The sequence below is a fragment of the Pongo pygmaeus genome, chromosome 1 (genome assembly GCF_028885625.2).
Source record: "Pongo pygmaeus isolate AG05252 chromosome 1, NHGRI_mPonPyg2-v2.0_pri, whole genome shotgun sequence".
Classification (NCBI taxonomy): domain Eukaryota; kingdom Metazoa; phylum Chordata; class Mammalia; order Primates; family Hominidae; genus Pongo; species Pongo pygmaeus.
This window is the reverse complement of record NC_072373.2, coordinates 145557560-145580403: the sequence shown is the minus strand read 5'-3', so window position 1 is coordinate 145580403 and position 22844 is coordinate 145557560. Positions and strand designations below refer to the sequence as shown.

Below are 22844 nucleotides of genomic sequence, written 5' to 3'. Positions count from 1 at the left end.
ACTAACACACTTAGAAGAGTCCTTGCCACAGAGTAAACACTATATTTCTGAAATATCTATTCAGTTCCTAAGGGCTAGGAATTAAGGGTTTTTTTTTTTGTATTTTGTTTTCTTGTTTTCACTATTTTTTTACACATTGAGAACAACAGGTTTTGAAGTTTAAGCAAAATATAAAATTCTTTCTCACTCTAGTTTTTAGAACAGTTCAATTGTATTGTCCCTATCTATTCATAAACAAGGTTATCTTATAGCGTATCTCGCCAGTAGATAAGCATGCTTATTAAACAGCATTCATAATCTACACATTTACTGTAGTAATCCAGTGGGAGTGAAAGCACTGAAGCCAAATGAGAGAAGACAGTTAAAGCGGTTACAAAAACCCTGTTTACATGACAATTATGATGTACTTTTAGAAGGGTATGATGAAGTTCATTTTTGAAAAGTAATTCTTTTTATAGATGAGAAAACAAGCAGTTTCAGATTTACGAACATTGAAAACTGAACTGGCACAGAAAAAAAAATAATACATTTCTACAATCTCAATTAGGTACGTTAATTTAAAACTTTTATTTGTAAAAAAATTTAAATATGTATTTGAACAGATTTATTTAACCATTATTCTCCTTGGCAATGTTTTATAAAAAGCACAAGGTTTCTCTTTCTGCACTTTCCATGTGGATATTACAGAATGTTTCAGGAAATATTAGATGTAATATAAAGCAAAATGATGACTGGTTATTTTTAACATTCCAAGTCCTTTACATATTATTTTACAGTGCTAATTTTATAATTTTCATTTTTAATAATTTAATAATCAATAATTTAAGAGCTAATGTAACTATAAAATCTATTTGCAAAGAATAAATGTATATCAATGAATACTAATATATTTGCATGAAAATACAGACTTCATTTAACTTAATTTGTTCATTATCTTAATTAAAAGAAATCTGGAAAAAAAAAAGAATGGGGGTATTGAACTTGCATTCTGAGCTATGATAGATATGAGCATCTAAGAATTTAAATTTTTTAATTCATTTATTTTAGAAATATGAAGACAACAGTGATCCAACATATACTATGAAAATAGTTGATTTTACTCTGTCACAAACAATTGTGTAAATAGGAAATGTAATAGTCTCATAACAGATGGTTCAATCATCATGTATTCCAATTTACAGGGGCAAAATGTGCAGGGAAGCCAGGATTTATGTAAATCTAAAGTTCAAAGATACAGATTTTTAATCTGTAATTAGGAACTAATAAAGGCAGCACAATGTTGTTCTTAATTCCCTGGAGAAAGAAAACAGACTTTATTACATTTAGAAAACTTATTTGTATAAAATTGATCTTTTACAAAGAGAACTAGTTGAGAAGCTAATCAGTGTCTTTAGATCATTAAAAGTACAATGCAGCTCATGCCTGTAATCCCAGCTCTTTGGGAACTAAGGCAGGAGGAGTGCTTGAGCCCAGGAGTTGGAGACCCATCTGGACAATATAGCAAGACCCTGTCTCTACAAAAAATAAAAATAAAAAAGATACATTGCAGATGTAGAAAGAAAACTTTAACCATGTAAAGCAAGCTAGCCAAGAAATAAATTATATATGTCCATAAATGAAGAAATATGAATAATTAGAAGTGTGACAGTGAACAGAATCAAGTTCAACTGCAAGTTATTCCCATTATTAAAAATTTTACAAATGAACCTCATAAAAATAATGTAGTTGGAAAATATTAGGTAGTTCTAACTTACCAATTCAAAATATTACTGTTACATTCTTCTATTTTGTGAATACATTCAATCTTCTGGATTCTTTTTAATTCTCACTCACTCCAAAGGTTTAGTTCAAGTACCTCAGAGAACATAAATACTATATGGAGTCAGGAAGCAGAAAAATTATTTTCATCAGTTTGATGAATCTAAAGAGGAGACACTACATTGTAGGTTTTAAATTTAAGATTTATTGGAGGGTTGGGGGAAAAGTATAGCACAAACTGCTTTTCAAAGACTAGGTTTTTAAAAACTCTAAGCAAACAATTTCCACTTCAGATTATATATATTTTAAAAATTAGCATTGATTCGTGAGCATATATTTTACAATAATGAAGGGAAATATGGCATAATAAAATTCTGAAAGCAATTTTTCCCAATTAAATTCTAGTGTTGAATCATCTAATAGAGGAATATTTAATAGGTAAGTTGACTTGCTTCTTGCCTTTATGTTCCTGGATACTGAGGACATTCGTGTGTATTTTTCAAATTCAAACAATCAAAACATTTATTTATTCTTTAATTTTTTAGTATACCAATAACAAAAGTATATAGCAACATAATAAAAATGCAAGAAACTAGATCTGTTTATACAGATCACTTTTCTAACTCTTAATGGTTTCACAAAAGGTGTTCATCTCTGTAACAGCTTTGGCTTTAAGACTTCCCACATTTCTTCAGTTTGCTGTTTGGCTACAGCATCTCCAGAGTAGTCAAGACAGTTTGCATTCCACATGCCAATGCCCCGTAAGCCATAGTTTTGTATATATGTTGACTTTAAAGAAATACTCTGAGGGTTATCATACCATACTTGATGAAAGTGGCCAGCAGGATCCTATATAAATAAATTAAAATGGAGATTTTATTTAGTACAATTCAGCACCACAGGAAAGGGAAAAATAAAAGAACTATACAGTACAGTAAGAGAGAAAAGTTTCCTAAATCCAGTTATTCAAAAAGGATACAATGAAATAATTTTAGGGCGTAACACTTTCCTATTCTATAATTCCATGGTTCTATATTTGATACAAATGGTCCGCAACTTACAATGGTTCAACTTATAATTTTTAGACTTTACGATGGATTTATCAGGGTATTTCATTCATTTTCAACTTATCATACGTTTATGGGTTTATTAGGACACAATACAATCATAAATCAAGGAACATCTGTACTTTCTAGGTATCATTGCTTATGGCACTTTTAACAATGGCAAAGATTACAGAAACGAGCCTCCTAATAGATTCTACTTGAGCTCCTTTTCATGTCCTAAGATTCTTTCCTTGCCCTTAGCCAGTGATTATTCGCCAAGATGTACATCTGAATCACTTGCGGAGCTTTTAAAATACAGATTCCTGGGTCCCACACCACATGAAACCTATTGAATCAGAATTCTCCAGGGTTAATGCTAGGGCATATATTTGTTTTGTGTTTTAATGTTTCATTAGATAATGCTGGTATGCAACCAAAGTTAAGGAGAATCAATGCTCTGGTCCTCTAAAACCAGCTTATGTGCTTTTTGTATTCTCTGTAGTTGCTAGAAGTGTGCCTAGCTAGGAGGTCTACAGAAGATTTTGTTTATAATGAATCAGCCAAATCAAAAGGTAATGGCAATGGAGGAGAAAAGTACATCCTTTTCTAGGTCTTACAGATTCATTCTCAGAGTCTGTTAGGTCTGCACTTCATTGGTGACTTAACATACACCTGATTATGAGCCATAAATTAGATTCTGGTCTTATGCTCACCTTCAACCCTAAAAAGTCCTTCTGCCCAGAATCAACTACCTCTATCTAGTACTAACACAGTCTCTCTCAGGCGGCACATGAGCTGTTGGATAAGAGACAAAGGAAAAGGGAAAGGAGCAGATCTAGGACAAAGTGCAAAGGAAGGTGAAAAAGATAGGAGATAAAAAATAGAAAGACCTGTGACTAAAAATAATTTACTTATTTTTATATATCTAGGAAACTCCTTAAAGGCATTTCTGAATTAATGCCAGTAATATTTACAGCAGCACTCCCGGAATTAGAAGAGTCTCTTAAGATGACCACTTTGGGGCTGGGCGCGGTGGCTCATGCCTGTAATACCAGCACTTTGGGAGGCCGAGGCAGGCAGATCATGAGGTCGAGAGATCGAGACCATGCTAGCCAACATGGTGAAACCCCATCTCTACTAAAAATACAAAAAAATTAGCTGGGCTTGGTAGTGCATGCCTGTAGTCCTAGCTACTCTGGAGGCTGAGGCAGGAGAATTGCTTGAACCCAGGAGACGGAGGTTGCAGTGAGCTGAGATCACGCCACTGCACTCCAGCCTGGAGACAGAGCAAGACTCTGTCTAAAAAAAAAAAAAAAGACCACTTTGAAGGAAAATAATTCACCTGGTAAATGAATACACTGCGGCATATTTAAATATAGTAGACTAATTGTAATCAAGCATATCTCAGTCTATATCTTGTATTCCATTCTTTAACATTTTTAGAACTAGACAAAGCCATGCATGCCCTAGTAATAGTTGTGATTCATTATTAAAAGGCAACTTGTAGAACTTGTACTTAAATATGACAGATTATTGAAGATTCAGGGCCAAACCCAAAGACATATACCTTTGAATTTTGCCATCATTCTAGCCAGTACTTTGAGCCTTTTTGATATTATTAAGAAATTCAAATGTCTCAAAATTGTAAAGGATCAAAGGGCAAAAACTAAGCACATGTAAGACTAATTTATGCATGGTTAAGGCATATTTGCTTTCCAGAATATTGAGTCCAAGATGAGCTGCTATTGCTGAAACAGCCCAATAGAGTGATTCTCTTCAAATAAAACAGAAACTTGATTCATGTTGCTATAGAATTTTGCAATTAATAAAAAAGAGGGGGCCAGGCGCGGTGGCTTACGCCTGTAATCCCAGCATTTTGGGAGGCCAAGATGGGTGAATCACCTGAGGTCAGGAGTTTGAGACCAGCCTGGCCAACATGGTGAAACCCTGTCTCTACTACAAATACAAAAATTAGCTGGGTGTGGTGATGCATGCCTGTAATCCCAGCTACTCAGGAGGCTGAGGCAGGAGAATTGCTTGAACCCAGGAGGCGGAGGTTACAGTGAGCCGAGATCGTGCCACTGCACTCCAGCCTGGGCGAAAAGAACAAAACTCCATCTCAAAAAAAAAAAAAAAAAAAAGAGGAAGGAGGCTGGGCGCGGTGGCTCACACCTGTAATCCCAGTCCTTTGGGAGGCCGAGGCAGGCAGATCATGAGGTCAGGAGATCGAGACCATCCTGGCTAACACAGTGAAACCCTGTCTCTATTAAAAAAAATACAAAAAAATTAGCCAGGCGTGATGGCGGGCGCCTGTAGTCCCAGCTACTTGGGAGGCTGAGGCAGGAGAATGGCGTGAACCCAGGAGGTGGAGCTTGCAGTGAGCCAAGATAGCACCATTGCACACCAGCCTGGGCAACATAGTGAGACTCCATCTCAAAAAAAAAAAAAAAGAGGAAGGAAACAGTTATAACTAGATTTTTTTCTAAAGTGGCATTAAATGGCCTTCAATGCTCACCAAAATGTTTCCTGAATTCTAAGACCTAAAGAATGTGTTTCTTCATAGAAACAGAGTAAAAAGGTGGTTACCAGAGGCTGGGAGTGGGAAGAATAGATATTTCAAAGGACACAAATTTTCAATTAGACAGGAACAATAAATACAAGAAATCTACCATATCCCGTGGTAACTACAGTTAATAACAATGTATTATGCTGAAAATTCCTAAGAGAATGGATTTTGAGTGTTCTTACCATTTAAAAAATGGTATGTGAGGTAATACATAATGTTAAATAACTTGATTTAGCCATTTCACAATGTATAGATATATCAAAACATCATCTTCTACACCATAAATACAGATAATTTTTGCCTGCCATTAAACTTTTTTTTAATTAAAAAAAAAAAAAAAAGAGGCCAAGTGCAGTGGCTTACACCTGTAATCCCAGCATTTTTGGAGGCCAAGGTGGGAGAATCACTTGAGGCCAGGAGTTCAAGACCAGCCTGGGCAATATAGAAAGACCCCGTCTCTACAAAAAGTAAAAAAATCAGCCAGGCATGATGGCACATGCCTATGGTCCTAGCTACTTGGTAGGCTGAGGCAGGAGGATTGCTTGAGCCCAGGAGGTCAAGACTGCAGTGAGCCATGATTGTGCCACTGCACTCCATCCTGGGTGACAGAGCAAAACCTCATCTAAAAAAAAGGAGAATGTGTTCCTGAATTTTCACATTCATTAAGGAAAAAACAAGCCACAGATTACTAAGGTCAGGATTACAAAGAAACAGTATATGGTAGTATATACTGTCCTAAGATTCTATGTTATATATTTTTAAATTACAGGCATACCTCATTTTATTGTACTTTGCTTTATTGTGCTTTGCAGATATTAAATTTTTTGCAAATTGAAGGTTTATGGCAACTCTATTGAACAAGTCTATTGGTGCCATTTTTCCAACAGCAAGTGCTCATTTTGTGTCTCTGTGTCACATTTTGGCAATTCTTAAAATATTCCAAACTTTTTCATTATTATTATTATATCTGTTATGATGATCTGCAATCAGTGGTCTTTGATGCTACTATTGTGATTGTTTGTGGGCACCATGAACTGCCCATATAAGACTTAATAACAATATTTGGCTGGGCGCGGTAGCACACACCTGTAATGCCAACACTTTGGAAGGCCGAGGTGGGAGGATCACTTGAAGTCAGGAGTTTCAAACCAGCCTGGCCAACATGGTGAAACCCCATCTCTACTAAAAATACAAAAAATTAGCCAGGCATGGTAGGGCATCCCTATAACCCCAGATACTTGGGAGGCTAAGGCACAAGACTCGCTTACACCTAGGAGGCAGAGGTTGCAGTGAGCTGAGATTGTGCCACTGCACTCCAGCCTGGGTGACGGAGCGATACTCCATCTCAAAAAAAAAAAGACTTAATAACGATATTGAAATTAGACTAATAACCTTACAATGGGAATTTTGCAATGAAGAAAAAGAGGAAGAAAACAGTTATAATTAGATTGTTTTCTAAAGTGACATTAAATGGCCTTCAAGGCTCACCAAAATGTTTCCTGAATTCTAAGACCTTAAACAATGTGTTGGCCGAGTGCGGTGGCCCATGCATGTAATCCCAGGCCTTTGGGAGGCCAAGGCAGGCAGATCACTTGAGGTCAGGAGTTTGAGACCAGACTGGCCTACATAGTGAAACCCCATCTCTACTAAAAATATAAAAATTAGCCTGGCATAGTGGCGGGCACCTGTAATCCCACCTATGTGGGAAGCTGAGGAGTAGAACTGCTTGAACCCAGGAGGCAGAGGGTGCAGTGAACACAGAGGGCGCCACTGCACTACAGCCTGGGCGACAGAGCAAGACTCTGTCTCAAAAAAAAAAAAAGAAAGGAAAGAAAGAAAGAGAAACTAGAATCCCTCTTCCCTAAAATGGGTCATAGAAACCAGAGCCTCTTTTCCCCAAAACCAGCCATAAAGTCTAAAAATGTTACTCTAACCTTTCCCACCACCACCTTTCTGTGTAATAGCTGGCCATAAAGAAATTAAGACCCTCATTCCAGAGAGGTCCTACCCCATACCCATGAGAAGAAATCCTTCACAGAGAGAGGCCAAGAAAACTCTGGACAGTCCTTGCTGAGTTTTTCCACTCAGTCCGTTTGCATTAGCTCATGCCCTTTATTCTGATCACAGTTCTACATAGCTGTCCATACTTCGTTGAACCTAAGCACAAAAAAGGACAGTTTTTCCTGTATCTTTGGGTTTTCATTCTGAAACCTCCCATGTCGGGTAAAATCATGATCAAACACATTTTAAAAGGCAGAGATCCCTTTCTTCAAATAATCTTATATTGGAAGAAGATGATGCCATTTAAGACTTTGCTAGCTAGACAGGAGAAGTCAATACCTGGCTTTAAAGCTCAAAGTACAGGCTGATTCTCTTGTTAGGGACTAATGAGGGTGGTAACTTTAAGTTGAAGCCAGTGTTCATTTACCATTCCAAAAATCCTAGGGCACTTAAGAATTATGCTAAATTGACTCTGCCTGTGATCTATAAATGGAATAACAAAGCCTGGCTCACAGCACATCTGTTTACTGAATATCTTAAGCCCACTGCTGAGATGTACTACTCAGAAAAAAAAGAGATTTCTTTCAAAATATTACTGCTCATTGACAATGCACTTGGTCACCCAAGAGCTCTGATGGAGAACACAAGATGAATGTTATTTTCATGCCTGCTAACACAACATCCATTCTGCAGCCCATGGAACAAGGAGTAATTTCAACTTTTAACTCTTATTAATTAAGAAATAGATTTTGTAAGGCTGTAGCAGCCAAAGACGGCAACTCCTTTCATGGATCTGGCCAAAGTAAACTGAAAGCTTTCTGGAAAGGATTCACCATTCTAGATGCCATTAAGAACATTCATGATTCACGTATGGGAGGAGGTCAAAATATCAACATTAACAGGAGTTTGGAAGAAGTGGGTTATAACCCTTATGGATGTCATTGAAGGGTTCAAGACTTCAGTGAAGGAAGTAACTGCAGAGGTAGTGGAAACAGCAAGAGAATTAGAATTGGAGGTGAATCCTAAATATTTGACTAAATTGCTACAATCTCATGATAAAATTTGAATAAATGAGGAGCTACTTCTTATGAATACGCAAAGAAAGTGGTTTCTTGAGAATGGAATCTATTCCTGGTAAAATGCTATGAACATTGTTCAAATAACAGCAAAGGATTTAGAATATTCTATAAACTTATTAATAAAGCAGCAGCAGGGTTTGATAGGGTTGACTCCAATTTTGAAAGAAGTTCTACTGTGGGTAAAATGCAATCAAATAGCATCACATTTTACACAGAAATCTTTCGTGAAAGGAAGAGTCAATTGACGTGGCAAACTTCACTGTTGTCTTATTTTAAGAAATTGCCATAGCCACCCCAACCTTCAGCAACCGCCACCCTGATCAGTCAGCAGCCATCAATGTCAAGGCAAGACACTCTTCCAGCAAGCAGGTTATAACTTGCTAAACGCTCAGATGATCGTTATCATTTTTTTTAGCAATAAAGTATTTTTAAATTAAGGTATGTACTTTTTTTAGACATAATGCTATTACACACTTAACAGACTACAGTATAGTATAAACATAACTTTTATATGCACAGGGAAACAAAAAATTCATGTCACTTGCTTTATTGCTATATTTACTTTACTGTGGTGGTCTAGAACTGACTCTGCAATATCTCTAAGGTATGCCTGTATATGTAATTGGTTACCAGAACTTTTAACAAACTATATCCATGAAACACTGTTTCTAAGAACTGCATGTTTCTAAGAATGCTGTGAAACAAGATTATATGTCAAACAATTAAACTGCCTTATGTATTACAGCACTTCTCAAACCCATTAATATAATGGTTGTTATAAATCTCTAAGAGGGGCGTACAGTATATAGTGTTTTTCTAAATATATTTGGCCATGGCACACGTGTGTATATTTTGCACACATGTGCATCTGTGTGTGTAATATTAACAGTTCCCAGGACAGACTAATATAAATACTGTTAAGGAAAGATAAGATTACAATACACTGTAGTTTCACTAATAGGTATATACTTTCAGTTCCAAAGTTTAGAAAGCTCTACACTAAAGCTCTCTGTGGAGGCATACACATGTATATCAATTATAATTTATGACATGTAGTGTGTTTGCAGTCAGTTTTTTATAAATGGGTACCAGACCATTAATTAAGAATATAAATCCTTGCTGAAATTCACTTATATCATTTTAGTACTCCTTTTAAAGTAACATAATCTGAAATAAATTCAAAGACGATTTGTACTTAGATTTTTGAGCTGTGGAAGAGCCTTTATAATGCTAAAGGTAAATTATGAAAACTATAACTTTTCTTTGCCATTTTGGTATAGCAATTCCTATTAAACACTACTTGACAGAATTGCTAATCATTTAGTGTATTTCTTCAGGTTTCCTTTATGTAATATTTTTGTAAGTTTTGACATTGCTTTAGAATTTAATTATAAAATAAATTGAAAATGATAGTTTTTCCATTGTAAAGTCGATTATGACATGTCTTCTGTTCTCAGCCTCATTCCTCCCTATGTAAGTCTCATCAGAATCTGTAGGCCACTTTGAAATGGAGGCTTTCAGAGACTGTAACCTATTTTGGCCTAAAACCCATTCAAAATCAACAGTCATCCTAACATAATTGTCAACTGTTACAGAAATCCTGTTTGTGATATGCACATTTTTATGGCATCATCTAAATACAAGTGGCCCAAGCAGAGTAGATTCACTATGAGCAAAACTCCAATTGCTCGCCAGGGAACTAAAGTTCCTGATTACAGATTCAAAGACAAGTTTACTCATGTAAATAGCAGTCTGCATGTTATGCCCTAAAAGAAAACTGATAGAAATTCTTGATATCAAACATCTAATTATGAAAATAATTATGAAAACTAATAGAATAAATGCTCATAACTTACGAAAAGTCTTACTTTATAGTTATAATAAGGAGCCTGCTGATCTTTATCCCATAGGTTTCCAGAAATAGAACTATTTATTTGCTTCATGATCATTTTGTAGGGCACCTGACGTCCTGCAGCGTCACTACAAGGAGCCCCCCGGAAAGGGACTTTTGCAATGGTACAAACATGATCCTAGAAATGTAAAAGTGCTCATGTTATATATTATCAATTATGCAATTCTTAAAAGCCAAACCAAAAATATATAAATTATTTAGAAATAAAACATATACCATAGATAACCTGACTATACAGAATAAAGGTTAAAATAAATTTCATTATTAAATGAAAATGTATGATAATCATAAGCTTTCATAGAATTAAGTAAAAATAAATAATTTTTATCTCAAACTATATTTCAGAAATTCTAAAGTTTATATATTTCTAATGAAAACAGAGAGACTCTAAAAAATATAATAGAGAATAAAAATTATGTAACAAATGACTGTTCCTACCTCAGACAGATTCAGGCAGGTATAATCATAACCATACCAAGGAACACCCATTACAAGTTTCTTAGGATTAATGCTCATCTTGATGTAGTCATTATATCCTAGTCAAGCAGGGAGAGAAAAAGCATATTTGTTTCTCTTCATATGTCAATGTGTTCATGCAAGCTATACAACTGTTCAGAATCTGTTTGTAAAAACAAGTACATTTATAAAAAACACTAATAGTGTTTAATATGATGTTATAAAACATCCCTTAAGAACCATAAATTCTGTATCTTGCTTTCTAAACCATTTCTCTTTGAATAAGAGAAAACATTCAAAACAATTAAGATCATATTGAAATAAAATATTCATAAAATCTAATTCTAGGAAGAATGACACATTTCAGGAAAGTATGCTAATTGTATCTATTAATTCTAAGACATGATATACTTGATACTCTAGATTCTAAAGTTTCAAAAACGTTTTATAAATCTTAACTTTCTGGCAGTGATGGTCTCAGAGTTTCTTAGAAAGTACAAGTGTTCCATGTTTTGCAAATATTCTGTAAGTAAGCTGGGGATAAGAAATGTGTCATCTATAGTGGGAGGAAACAAAGAGAAAAATGAACAAATCCCTGGAACTATCAGTCCTTTTCTTGCCCAATGCTGCAAAACATGTTTTTCCACCAAGACATATTCACAGATTACCTAGAATGTTCAGCTAAATAACTTTATTACTTTTTAGAGCCTTTAATGTTATTATGTACTATTAAATAACCAAAAATGGGGTGGGGTATGCATCAGTGCCCAAACATATTGGTTTATTTAGTTTGTTTGTTGATTCATTTATGATACAAAGTATCACTATGTTGCTCAGGCTGGCTTGAACTTCTGGCCTCATGTGATCTTCCCACCTCAGCCTCCCAAGGCTTGAACCTTTTATTGATAGAACATAATTATAATGTCTTTCCTGAAACACAGTTTGGGAACTCTCAATTAATAATTACTTCATAATTCTAACAGAATAAGTTATTTTTCAACTTTAAATAGGTATGTGGCTCAATGGCACAATGAGCTCATGCCTATAATTGAAGCTCTTTGGGAGGCTGAGGTGGGAGGATCACTTGAGGCCAGCCTGGGCAACATAGTATGACTCCATCTCCTTAAAAAAATATATTTTTTAAATTAACTGGGCATGGTGGTGCATGCCTGTATACCCAGCTACTCAGGGGGCTGAGGCTGGGGGATCACTTAAGCCCAGGAGGTGGAGGTTACAGTGGGCCATCATAGTGCCACTGCACTCCAGCCTGGGCAACAAAGCAAGACTCTGTCTCAAAAAAAGAAAAAAATGAAAATATTAGCTGGGCATGGTGGCATGCACCCATAGTCCCAGCTACTCAGGAGGCTAAGGCTGAGCCTGTGAGGTTGAGGCTGCAGTGAGCCCTGATCGTGCCACTGCACTCCAGCCTGGGTGATGGAGTGAGACCCTGCTCAAAAAAAAAAAAAAAAAGAACAAGCAATCTTTTATTTAGTTGACTGATGGAATACAAGCCAATCCAAACTTTGAAGAGGATAATGCAAAGACTATATCATGTGAATGACAGGTCAAAAGTACTCAAATTCTAATAGGAATATAATTTTTAATTTATCACAGATACTAAAAGAAGTTAATGCCTATCCTATTAATCATGCAATGAAGGTACCCAACCATATCTATCTTTGCTATTATTTAACACTGGTTATTGCAACAAAAATATCCTGTCAAATTCTAGATCAACATGTGATTTCATGACAAGAATATCGGACCAGAAATGAGAATACCTGATTAAGCCCCAACTATATAATACTTAATAGTTATGCAATCATGAGCAGTTAATTCTTTTTATCTCATCTAGAAATATACCTATACCACAAGATTGTTGGAAGAATTAAGTGAAAATCAAAACTTTAAAACTTTTTGTAAACTTTAAAGCTTTCAATTAAGTGATTTTTACGTTTGAAGCAGGACTTACAATTGAAAAACGTATACACATAACTTAGAAATACTAAGAACATCTTAATATTTTAATTTATAGAATATTATTATTATTATTAATAAATGATCATGTTTAGAGTCTTACCAGTTAATGTCTGATTATAGGGAGCATTTGCTGCTGCAATACATTCTGACCAGATCTGACTTTGTTCATCATAAGACATCACAAAGAGGAAGTCACAAGCATCTGCGATTCCAGTATAATTATAGCATCTTCTGTCTATGTTCTTTGGAGACCAAGCTACATCAAAGGTTACCTGTGGAAAAAAATCTTACTATTTTATGTAACATGATCAAGTGTGCATATTATGTCAGATTTTTAAAATTATATATATATTTTACCTTATACTACACAAGGAAAAGGAACTGCTTATAGTATATGAATGTAGGGTTTGACACACATAGAACTTGAACCATTCTAAGAAATATTTTTTGCTTACACTTGACTGAGTCAGACATATGTTTGGACATACAATGACCAGGAGCAAGACACTATATAGAAGATGGCCTTCGAACTCAAAATGTCTTCAAACGCTAGGCTGGTACCTCAGCTGATTAAAAGAAGCAGGTATAATGACAACAGGGTATGGTGATGCCCCTGAGCAACTAGAGAGTAAAGGCACACTAAAAGAATTCAAATACAAAAGTTTTTAAAATATTGTGCAGGTTAAATATGTCACCTGTTGGCACAACCTGACTGGGTTGCGAGTTTCAGCCCCTGATTCACAATCACCTTATATGGTAGATTTGGCCCAATGTTACAGTTAGACAATAGTGGTGTCTTATGGCCTACAGATAGAGATTAATCAAGTCAAAGTGTTGAATAAATCATTTAAATGATCTTATTTTATGGAAATATTCAAATAAATGTTGAGTATTATCTTTCTTTTTTGGGGGGGATGGAGTCTCACTCTGTCACCCAGGGTAGAGTGCAGTGGCGCAATCTCAGCTCACTGCAGCCTCTGCCTCCTGGGTTCAAGTGATTCTCCTGCCTCAGCCTCCCACATAGCTGGGATTACAGGCATGCGCCAACACGCCCAGCTAATTTTTTTGTATTTTTAGTAGAGACAGGGTTTTGCCATGTTGCCTAGGCTGGTCTCAAACTCCTGATCTCGGCTGATCTGCCGGCCTCAGCCTCCCAAAGTGCTTATAGGCGTGAGCCACCACACCCAGCCTTATCTTTCATTTTGAATAGTGAGCTAGCCTTCAACAAGAATGTGTCTCTTTATGTTTATTGCCTTAACCAAATATTAATTACCCTTATTTTATACGTGTACAAATGTTCTAAAACTTCATTAAAGGTTGTTTTCCCTCCTTAATTAGGCACTCGATAAACACTGATTATTTTAAAAACTGAGATACTTTAGGTAACATTTTTATACTTTGAACAATTTATTCTAGCAAAACTCTTTTTAGGACTTCTTCAACGTTCCCTTTATAATTCCCTGAATATTAGCACTTTACAATTATAAGCTTTGCTCAGTAGTTTTCCTACAAAATAAGTTATGAAATAAAATTATTACATATTTGTTCCTATTTTATCACTGCCTCCTATTACAAAATGAGAGGTATATTATAGTAATAGAGAAAAATAAATGACTACATCTAAGCAAGTAAATTTCAAATCCATTTTGTAAGAGTGTTTTCACCAGGATTTTCTCTCACAGTTAATCTCATATTTTTGAGATGGTACTATTATTATATTAGACAAGAAAGCAAAAGACTTGGGTGCTAGTGTCAGCTGTCTTATAATTAGGTCTGTATCACTGCTAAGTCAATTAAAGCATCTGAATTTTTCCCACCTATAAAAATGAGGGTGTAGAAAGAACTCTTCAAGGCATTTATTTGTAGCTCTTTAATTCTGTGACCACACTTCTGTAAACTAAAGTTATTATCTGATCTCCAAAACTCATTCCCCTCTCTAGATTATCTAGTCATTTTTTGTTGGTTACCAGTTTAAAAACTTTGGGGCCATTTTCTGATTCTTTCTTCCCTTACTTCCAAAATCTAACCTCACGTCTCCCTTTGGGTGGCATCTCACAGTTGTTCTGCCCCTTCCTATGTATTTATTGTACACCTGCTGATTTAGGATTATGTCATCATCCAAATCCAAACTAAATCCCTTGATACTGTATTGTTCAGTTAGTAGTCCTTACTGATCTTCCTTTCTCTTCTAGTTTTACATACTCCTACAGAATAGTTTTCCCAAACACTGTTTTACACACATAACCCATTACACACAGAATAAAATGCACAGTCCTCAGCCTGACATTCTGGATCTTCCACAATCTGGCCTACCTTTGCAACTGTCCCTCCCACTAATTCACCTAACATGAACTTGACATGTAGCCCAAATTGTTCTCCTCACCTCTCAAGAGATAGAGATATTCCTACTGCAAGGATTTTGCTCAATCTCTTCCTCTCTGCTCTTTCACTACAGCTTAATCAGGATTGTCAAATAGGTTGTTTCCCATATATTCCACACATCAATTCTAACCTATTAGTAATGACTATCTAGAGAATGAAGGAAAAGTTTCTGAGGCCAAAATGTGTGAGAAAGAGAAGGGGTATTGTAGCCTGTATGCCAGGTATTTGCTATTCTTAATCTACATTGTACTCTCCTGACAAGTTGAATTCCATACTGACAGATCTTCCCTATTTGCATAAAACCACAGAAATGTCAGTCCTCATATTGCTTATTATTTTACCAGTAATTCTCAAATTATTTTACCTGTAATTTTCAAATTCATGATGAACAACTCTACCAGAATCACCTAGAACACTTGGCAAAAATACAGTTCTCTAAGCTCTATCCCCCAGACCTACTGAGTCAATCTCAGTGAGATGGTTTGGATCTGTGTCCCCGCCCAAATTTCATGTTGAATCGTAATCCCCAATGTTGGAGGTAGGGCCTGGTAGGAGGTAACTGGATTACAGGGGCAGATTTCCCCCTCCAATGCTGTTCTCGTGACAGAGTTCTCACGAGATCTGATTGTTTAAAAGTGTGTGGCACCTCCCCACTCTCTTTCTCCTTCTCTGGCTGTTTGAAGTGCTGATCCCGCTTTGCCTTCCACCATGACTGTAAGTTTTCCTGAGGCCTCCCAAAAGCCAAGCAGATGTCAGCATTACGCTTCCTGTATAGCCTGCAGAACCGTGAGCCAATTAAACCTATTGTCTTTATAAATTACCCAGTCTCAGGTATTTCTTTATAGAAATAAGAGAACAAACTAATAACACTCAGGATATTTTAAACAAGCACTCTCAGGTAATTCTGAGACAGGTTTAGGAATCACTAGTTCATAATACTCATAATGCTCTATACTGGAATACATTTTTAAGCATTCTGTTAGATATCAAGGAGCTGCACCCTGTCTTCAAAAAAACTCATTGTCTAGCCTATTACTTCTTAACTATAATCACCAATGAAACTTTTTTAAAATTGTGGGCTCTGGGATTACCCAAAACCTTTTGAAAAATCATTTCTGGGAGTGAGTTCACAGTGTGCATGTGTGTGTAAAAGTAAACACATTTACTTTTTCTTAAGACCTATGGGTTATCTTGATATGTGGCCAAGTTTGAGGATCACTGATCTGAGTTCACATTATCCTCTGTTACCCATCTGTTGTCTGGCAAGATAGCTTGTGTTGTTACCTTCTGCTCTAATCATGTTCATTATGGCAGTGGGGAAGCACACTGCCTATTGTCATAGCTGTCACAGTTCTGTGTAGTTAGTCCTTTAAGCTTTACTGGGCCTTGGGTGCAAGTAATTCAGAGACTGTGGAGCAAGTGATACACTTCCCCAGAACTACCTCTACACCTGGGTTGTTTCTGTCCTGCATTGGTAAAAGCTGGTTAGGCCCCCCTTGATTTTTGTTCTCCCATTGCCTAACACTTGTGCCTTGTAGTGGGGTAATCCCAGTGTTGTATTTTGATGTGAATAGAGAATAGATTTAGTGCTTTAAAATTCCTTAAATAAGAACACCAAAGGCTCCAGAAAAATTTTTTAGGAAATAAGTGCTGAAACTCTTTCCCATTGCATTACTATAAAACTAAGATTATATTAGTTATACCCTCATGAGTATATTCTGATATGGAAAATATAAGGTTTCCAAAAAATAAATGAGTTTTTACCTGTGATCCCTCAATTTCACGATGGAAAGAGTCTGTAGTTTCTTTGACTAAAGCAGTTAATGCATCATATTCAGGTGATAAACAATTAACTTCTTGCTCTATATCTATATTAATTCCATCCATATATTGTGTTTTGGCCAAATTAAGTTTTTGAGCTATCCAGGATGCTCTGAAAGCAGGATCAATGATATCCTTTAAGGATACATCTCCTGTGGAAGAAGTATATATCTTTTGAACATGTATGCAAAAACATTTCATTATTTTGGAAGACTAAGCCCTTAACTGAAGTTTTCCAAATGGAGAAAGAATATACCAAAGTAACAGAAAGCCATTACTCATGAATCTCCAAAATAACCATTATAAATCATTAGCAAAATTGTTCTGAAGTTAGAAGAAGAAATTGTGGACTATGATTAAGTAAAGGTCATCAGGCTAATTTGGCAGTTAACATTTTGCTCAAAACCATACAGTGGTTTAATTCTTTTAAAAAGATCTGTGTTTGTGAAATGAATTACACAGTATCTAAGATTAATTATAGGATCCTAACAAAAACAGATAAACATAAAAGGAATTTTTTGGAAAGTCTAGACTATAGCAAGTGATACAGATAAATTTCCCAATTGCTGGACACATAGATCTGGAAACAACATACCTTTAAGTACTACTCTGGCTCCTTTTGAATGAGCGTAGCACATCAGTTCTGAGTCATATTTTCCAAATGTTGCCACAGTTGTAATCTGTGACCAATCATAAGATTTCCAAGTTTTCTGTCCAACATCAAACACAAAGACCTGCCAGAACAAGGATAAGCACCATCATTTAAACCAAGAATATTATGCTGACCGTCTAAAATACCATTCATCAAACATCACCATACACCAAACACTATGGTGGCAGTGAGAGTACAAGTGAATAAGACATAGGGGTCCCAATATAATTGGTGGCAGGGGTAATTAGCCAGGCTGGGAAAGAGGGGAAGGATGGGCCAGGAAGGAACAGTGGCAAGTGCCAAGGCCTGGAGGCAGAGACAACATGGTGGTTGCGTAACTAAATATTTAGTATGGCTGATGTCTAGAATTTGGGGAGAGAGCATTAGTGAAGGACCAGAGAGTGGTAGGCCTGGATTAAATCATGAAAGGCCTCATAAGCTCTGTTGAGAAGTTAGTACTACCTTGTTTATCCTGAGGTAAAGGGAGAGAATAAAAGCATTTTTAAAAGGTGAAGGTATGCATTTTAGAAAAATATTTTCAGCTGCAGTGGGAAAAGGATTAAAGAGAGACCAAAAGTGGAGGCAGAATACAGAAACTGTTGGTGGAATCCAAGTAAGAGATGATGGTGACCTCAACTAAAATTGTGGAGCAGTGGAGTTAAGTGAACAGATCTGGAAGATCCTAAGGAGGCAAAATTGACAGGACTTTGTGACTAATCGAATGAGTAATCAAAGGAGAGAAGTTTGATAATACTCAAGTTTCTGGCTACTGCGGATGGAGCCATAAATACTACATTTACTGTTTTTTGTTTGTTTGGTGAAGCTAGCTTCTTAGAATAGTACCTAGGTCAAATTCTAAGGAACCTGATGTTGTGTTTCTCTGATATTTTCTTCCCACAGTTAATTCAAGAAGCACAGAAGCCTCACTGATTATTTTTATTTTATTCCAAGGTATTAATTCATTGATTTGGCAAATATTTATTGAATTTCCAATAAGGTACAAGGAGAGTATTTTGCTAGGCTCTAAGGAGATAAAGATTAATAAGAGAGACCAGGTCCAGTAAGGAGTTAATTACTTAATTACAATGGTATTAAGGACTGTAGGTGTTACAGGGGGCCACGCCAGCATATAAAGGGTCCGGACCTGCTAGCCAGATGGAGCAGGAAAACTTTTCTGAGGACTACACACTTTCGGAGAGGGCTGAAATCAGCAGAATGATGGAAGAGATGTACCTATGGACAAAAGATTGCATTCTCAACTGAGGGAAGGTAAAGCCCAAAGGTCGCTACACCTCAGGAGAATTCTGAGATTCTGGAACTGAAAAAGGTCAATGTAGGTAGAGCACAGAAATCCTGCAAGTATGTGGAACTGGATAAAACCCTTAAGGTCGGTAGTGGAAAGATTAAGTAGGACTTCCAAGACCACTGAAGATGTTGTATTTTATCTTGGGATCAGTGGGAACCAATTAGAGTTTTAATTCAGGGGATATGCATTACAAAAGAGATCACTGGGTCCTTGTGAGGGGAATGAATGAGGGAGAGGCAGTGGGGACAGTAGCTGTAAAAGTTAAACCAGGCATTTCTTAATTTTTTTAATCTTTTTTTTTAACTTTTCAGAATTAATTATGCATAACTCATTTTTTCTGCTAAGCAATTGCCCACTGAAATAATAAAAATTCATAATGTGAAATTAAGTGGCCCATTGTTTTCAGACTCATATTTCTATCAAAACTTCTATTTTAGTTCTGATAATTAAGATTCTATTTGTTTAAAAAATACTAAGAGCCTGTGATATAACAGATATCCTTAAAAAAAGAAAAGCTGGGTGAACTAATTGAAAATATAAGGGGAAAATGCCATGTAGTCTAGTTTTTGTGTTTGAAAAACATAGAAAATGCCAGTAGAGAAAAAGACCATTTACCATGAAGATACAAATAAGCATAATTTTGCTTCTTTGAATAGTTGGTTTTCAAAGTGCCCACAGATATTGCCTAACCCACTAAGTATTGGGTACTACAATAAATCTTTCAGATTTTTTTTTTCTTTTTTGAGACACAGTCTTGCTCTGTCGCCCAGGCTGGAGGGCAGTGGCGTGATCTTGGCTAACTGCAACCTTCTGCCTCCCGCTCTGCCTCCCAGGTTCAAGCGATTCTCCTGCCTCAGCCTCCCAAGTAGCTCGGATTACATGTGCCCGCCACCACGCCCAGCTAATTTTTGTATTTTTAGTAGAGACGGGGTTTCACCATGTTGGCCAGGCTGTTCTCGAATTCCTGACATCAAGTGATCCACCCACCTTGGCCTCACAAAGTGCTTCTCAATCTCAAAAAGAGATTGAGAAAATTAAGAAATGTCTGGTTTAACTTTTACAGCTACTGTCCCCACTGCCTCTACCACCGCGCTGGGCCTCATATTGTATAAAACATTTTAATTCGGAGGCCATTATGCTGAAACAGCTCCAACTGCCTTGGATTTCCTGCTTAAGCAAACTCGAGCCCAAGGTCAACAGTGAAAGGAAACTTAAGCTTAACCTATCAGAAACTGCCAACTAACCTCTAACTAGGAATTTTCCACCAAGTCATAGCTAAATAAGGCAAACAGTCATAGCCAACCAAGTAATTATTTTCCTTTGCTTCCCTGTTCAGCCTATAAAAGCCCATGCTACTAAAGCAGACCTCTCTGAACCCCTTCTGGTTTAAGTACTGCCGATTCATAAGTTGTTCTTTGCTCAAATAAAAAAGGTTATCCTACTTTGTCTGAAATCTTTCTTTTAATAAGATGTTAGGTTTCCACACTAGGCAGGTTCTCCATAAACGCTTTCACCATTTTTCTTTCTTTTCCTAAGTCATGTATATATACTTTTTTACTGGCATCTAAGTGTTCTGCCTCAGATTAATGTATTAGATTAAGAACTAGGAATCATGCCTATTTCTACAAAAGAATCGTTCTTTGGATAAAGCCTTTGGACCTTCCTGATGTCATCCAATTCCTGCTTTCAGTCATCGAAGTGGGCAGTCAGGTGGTTTTAATATTGCTCCAGAAGGTGTTTGATTAAAGTTGCCAGAAGCCTTACAAATTGTTATGTAGATAGAAGGAAAATGTACTGAAAGCTATTTTTTTTACCACTCTTCATGGGTGGTTTTGAGGTACTTTAAAGGAAAGGGCTAGCAGGTATAGAAAACTAAAGGTAAGCAAAATACTCTGCATTCTAATGTACTGTAGGAGTGCTGAGATTCTTTCAAACGAAATCCTCGTTCTCTTGGAAACTGAGAAATGGATTATCCTACCTTGTTTGCTTTTTTACACCCAGAGTGCTCCCGCAGAGGCACAGCAGGGGAATGAAAGGAGCTTGCCTTAGGAGGCAGATCTGGTTTGAACACTCACCTGCGCCTACGCAGGCACTTACAGGCTGTGAGGCCTGAGGAATTTACTCAACTTCTCTGAACCCGAGCTTCCTCATCTATAAATTGAAGGATCCGTAAACAGGAAGGCCCTCATCGAGTGGTCAAAGCTGGTTTCGGCGCCCACGGCACCTCTCCTTAGGGCTCCGTTCTACTCTAACTTCTCTTCGTGCCCTGAGGCCCAGACCTAGAGGAGCAGAGGAAGGCGCTGACCTCGAAATCTCGATGGTGGCGAATCGGGCGGCAGAGCTCAGGCTCCGGGCATGGGCAGTCGGTCCCGGCCGCGAGCCGCAGCGCCAGCAGCGCCAGCAGCGCCAGCAGCGCTAGACCTGGGACGCCGCGCGGCGGGCTAGAGAGGAGGCGCCAGCGTCGAAGCTGCGGCCGGGACATGGCAGCAGGTCGAGGGGGCCGGAATGGGTTCCTACCGCCTGGGTGGGCGGGGCCTGCTGCGCGTCAGGGCAGGAAGGGGCGGGGAGGGGTCGGGAGGGGCGGGGAGGGGTCGGGAGGGGCGGGGAGGGGTCGGGAGGGGCGGGGAGGGGTCGGGAGGGGCGGGGAGGGGTCGGGAGGGGCGGGGAGGGGTCGGGAGGGGCGGGGAGGGGTCGGGAGGGGCGGGGAGGGGTCGGGAGGGGCGGGGAGGGGTCGGGAGGGGCGGGGCTCCGGGGCGGGCGTGGGAGGTCGGGCTTCGAGCGTCTCCGGGCGCTGCGGGTGGGTGAAGTTAAGTGGCTGCTGGAGCGTCTCGGGGGACAGCCAGTGTCTGCGGCGCCGAGAGGGCCGTTCGTGGACTCAAATGGGTATCACCCCTACCGTTTATAGTCCTCCCAAGTCTGCATCTCGTTTTGTCGTGGCTGGTCGGGTACTCCTTGTGGAGTCTGAAGGTACAAGGGGATTCCCAAAATGGAGCAGTGGGTGTCTTTGGAAGGGCCTACTGAGTAACATGGCCAAAAGACTTTTAGTTTTTAGTTTTTCTTTTGCTACTCAAAAGAAAGCTGGAATACCAAAAATTTTTACTTATGGATTTCAGATCTTAGTTAAGATCGTGGTTTGAATTCAGGCATCTAATTTTGCCTACTCTCCTGTTAAAAATCAAGTTTAACAACTTAAACACAAGGACAAAGAGACAACCGCAACAAAATATTGGAAGCTGGAGAGCACAAGTATGAGTAAGAGAGGTAAATCGGAAAAGGGGGAGATTAGTCGAAGGCTGCTCAAGGACTCTGATCGCTAGATCCTTTTTCCGGCTTCATGTCTCTGGGCAGCTGCCCCTCTTTCCCACCCACGGGCTCCCACCCCGGCTGAATTCCCTGGAGGGGATAAATTCTCTGCTGAGTGGGTACTCCACCTAAAACGGATAATAAGTGGCTTTATGCCTACTGAAAACTGAAACCTCTCGCTATCTGATTAACCTAAGAGGCTGAGCAAAGATACTGACATCGGGTTTTCTGGACAAATCATACACCCAGATCACCCTACAGTGAAATTCAAAGTTAAAAGCACCAGCTATCTACTTGGAGCTTCCTCTCTTTGTACTTTTTAATTTTTACTTTTAATCATGGACAGCAACCAAAAAAAATCCAATAATGTAGAAGGAAGGGACCCAAACAACAAAGGAATATGGAGGAAGCAGATGCTGCAGGGAGAACACTTTTAAAAATTCTCATAATAGTCCCAGAAAAATAAGAGAAGATGAAGCCACAACAGGGTGCAATAAAAGGGGTAGGGGATTTTTAAAAGTTATTGGAATAAAGTGAAAGAACTATTAGTAGAAGATAACATTGAGGAATGTAGAGCAAAAA

At 37.9% G+C, this 22844-nt stretch overlaps 2 protein-coding genes across 7 annotated transcripts in view; one reads left to right on the top strand and one right to left on the bottom strand.

Moving 5' to 3' along the window:
• Positions 1 to 14349, top strand: part of SPATA1 (spermatogenesis associated 1) — a 60710-nt gene extending 46361 nt beyond the window's left edge. For 3 of the 5 annotated variants that reach the window (XM_063653551.1, XM_063653558.1, XM_063653542.1), the window contains one exon: positions 12919 to 14349. In XM_063653551.1, coding sequence (XP_063509621.1) covers positions 12919 to 12957 — 39 coding nt within the window. In that variant the 3' untranslated portion in view covers positions 12958 to 14349. Of the gene's footprint in view, positions 1 to 458; positions 1975 to 12918 lie in introns of those variants that run through there. The other 2 variants (XM_063653546.1, XM_063653538.1) reach the window with 1 other exon arrangement.
• On the bottom strand, positions 1944 to 21879 carry CTBS (chitobiase). Of its 2 annotated transcripts, XM_054478515.2 has the most exons (7): positions 21265 to 21879; positions 17597 to 17735; positions 16945 to 17153; positions 12899 to 13070; positions 10801 to 10898; positions 10319 to 10480; positions 1944 to 2607 (listed from the first exon to the last, which is right to left on the bottom strand). In XM_054478515.2, the coding sequence occupies exons 1-7, from the start codon at positions 21439 to 21441 to the stop codon at positions 2407 to 2409; spliced, it is 1158 nt and encodes a 385-aa protein (XP_054334490.1). In that variant the 5' UTR covers positions 21442 to 21879; the 3' UTR covers positions 1944 to 2406. The 2 variants fall into 2 exon arrangements, with proteins under 2 accessions (XP_054334490.1, XP_054334507.1); XM_054478532.2 differs by lacking the exon at positions 16945 to 17153 and having other exon boundaries at positions 12899 to 13084; positions 21265 to 21492.
• Between the last annotated feature and the right edge of the window lie 965 nt (positions 21880 to 22844).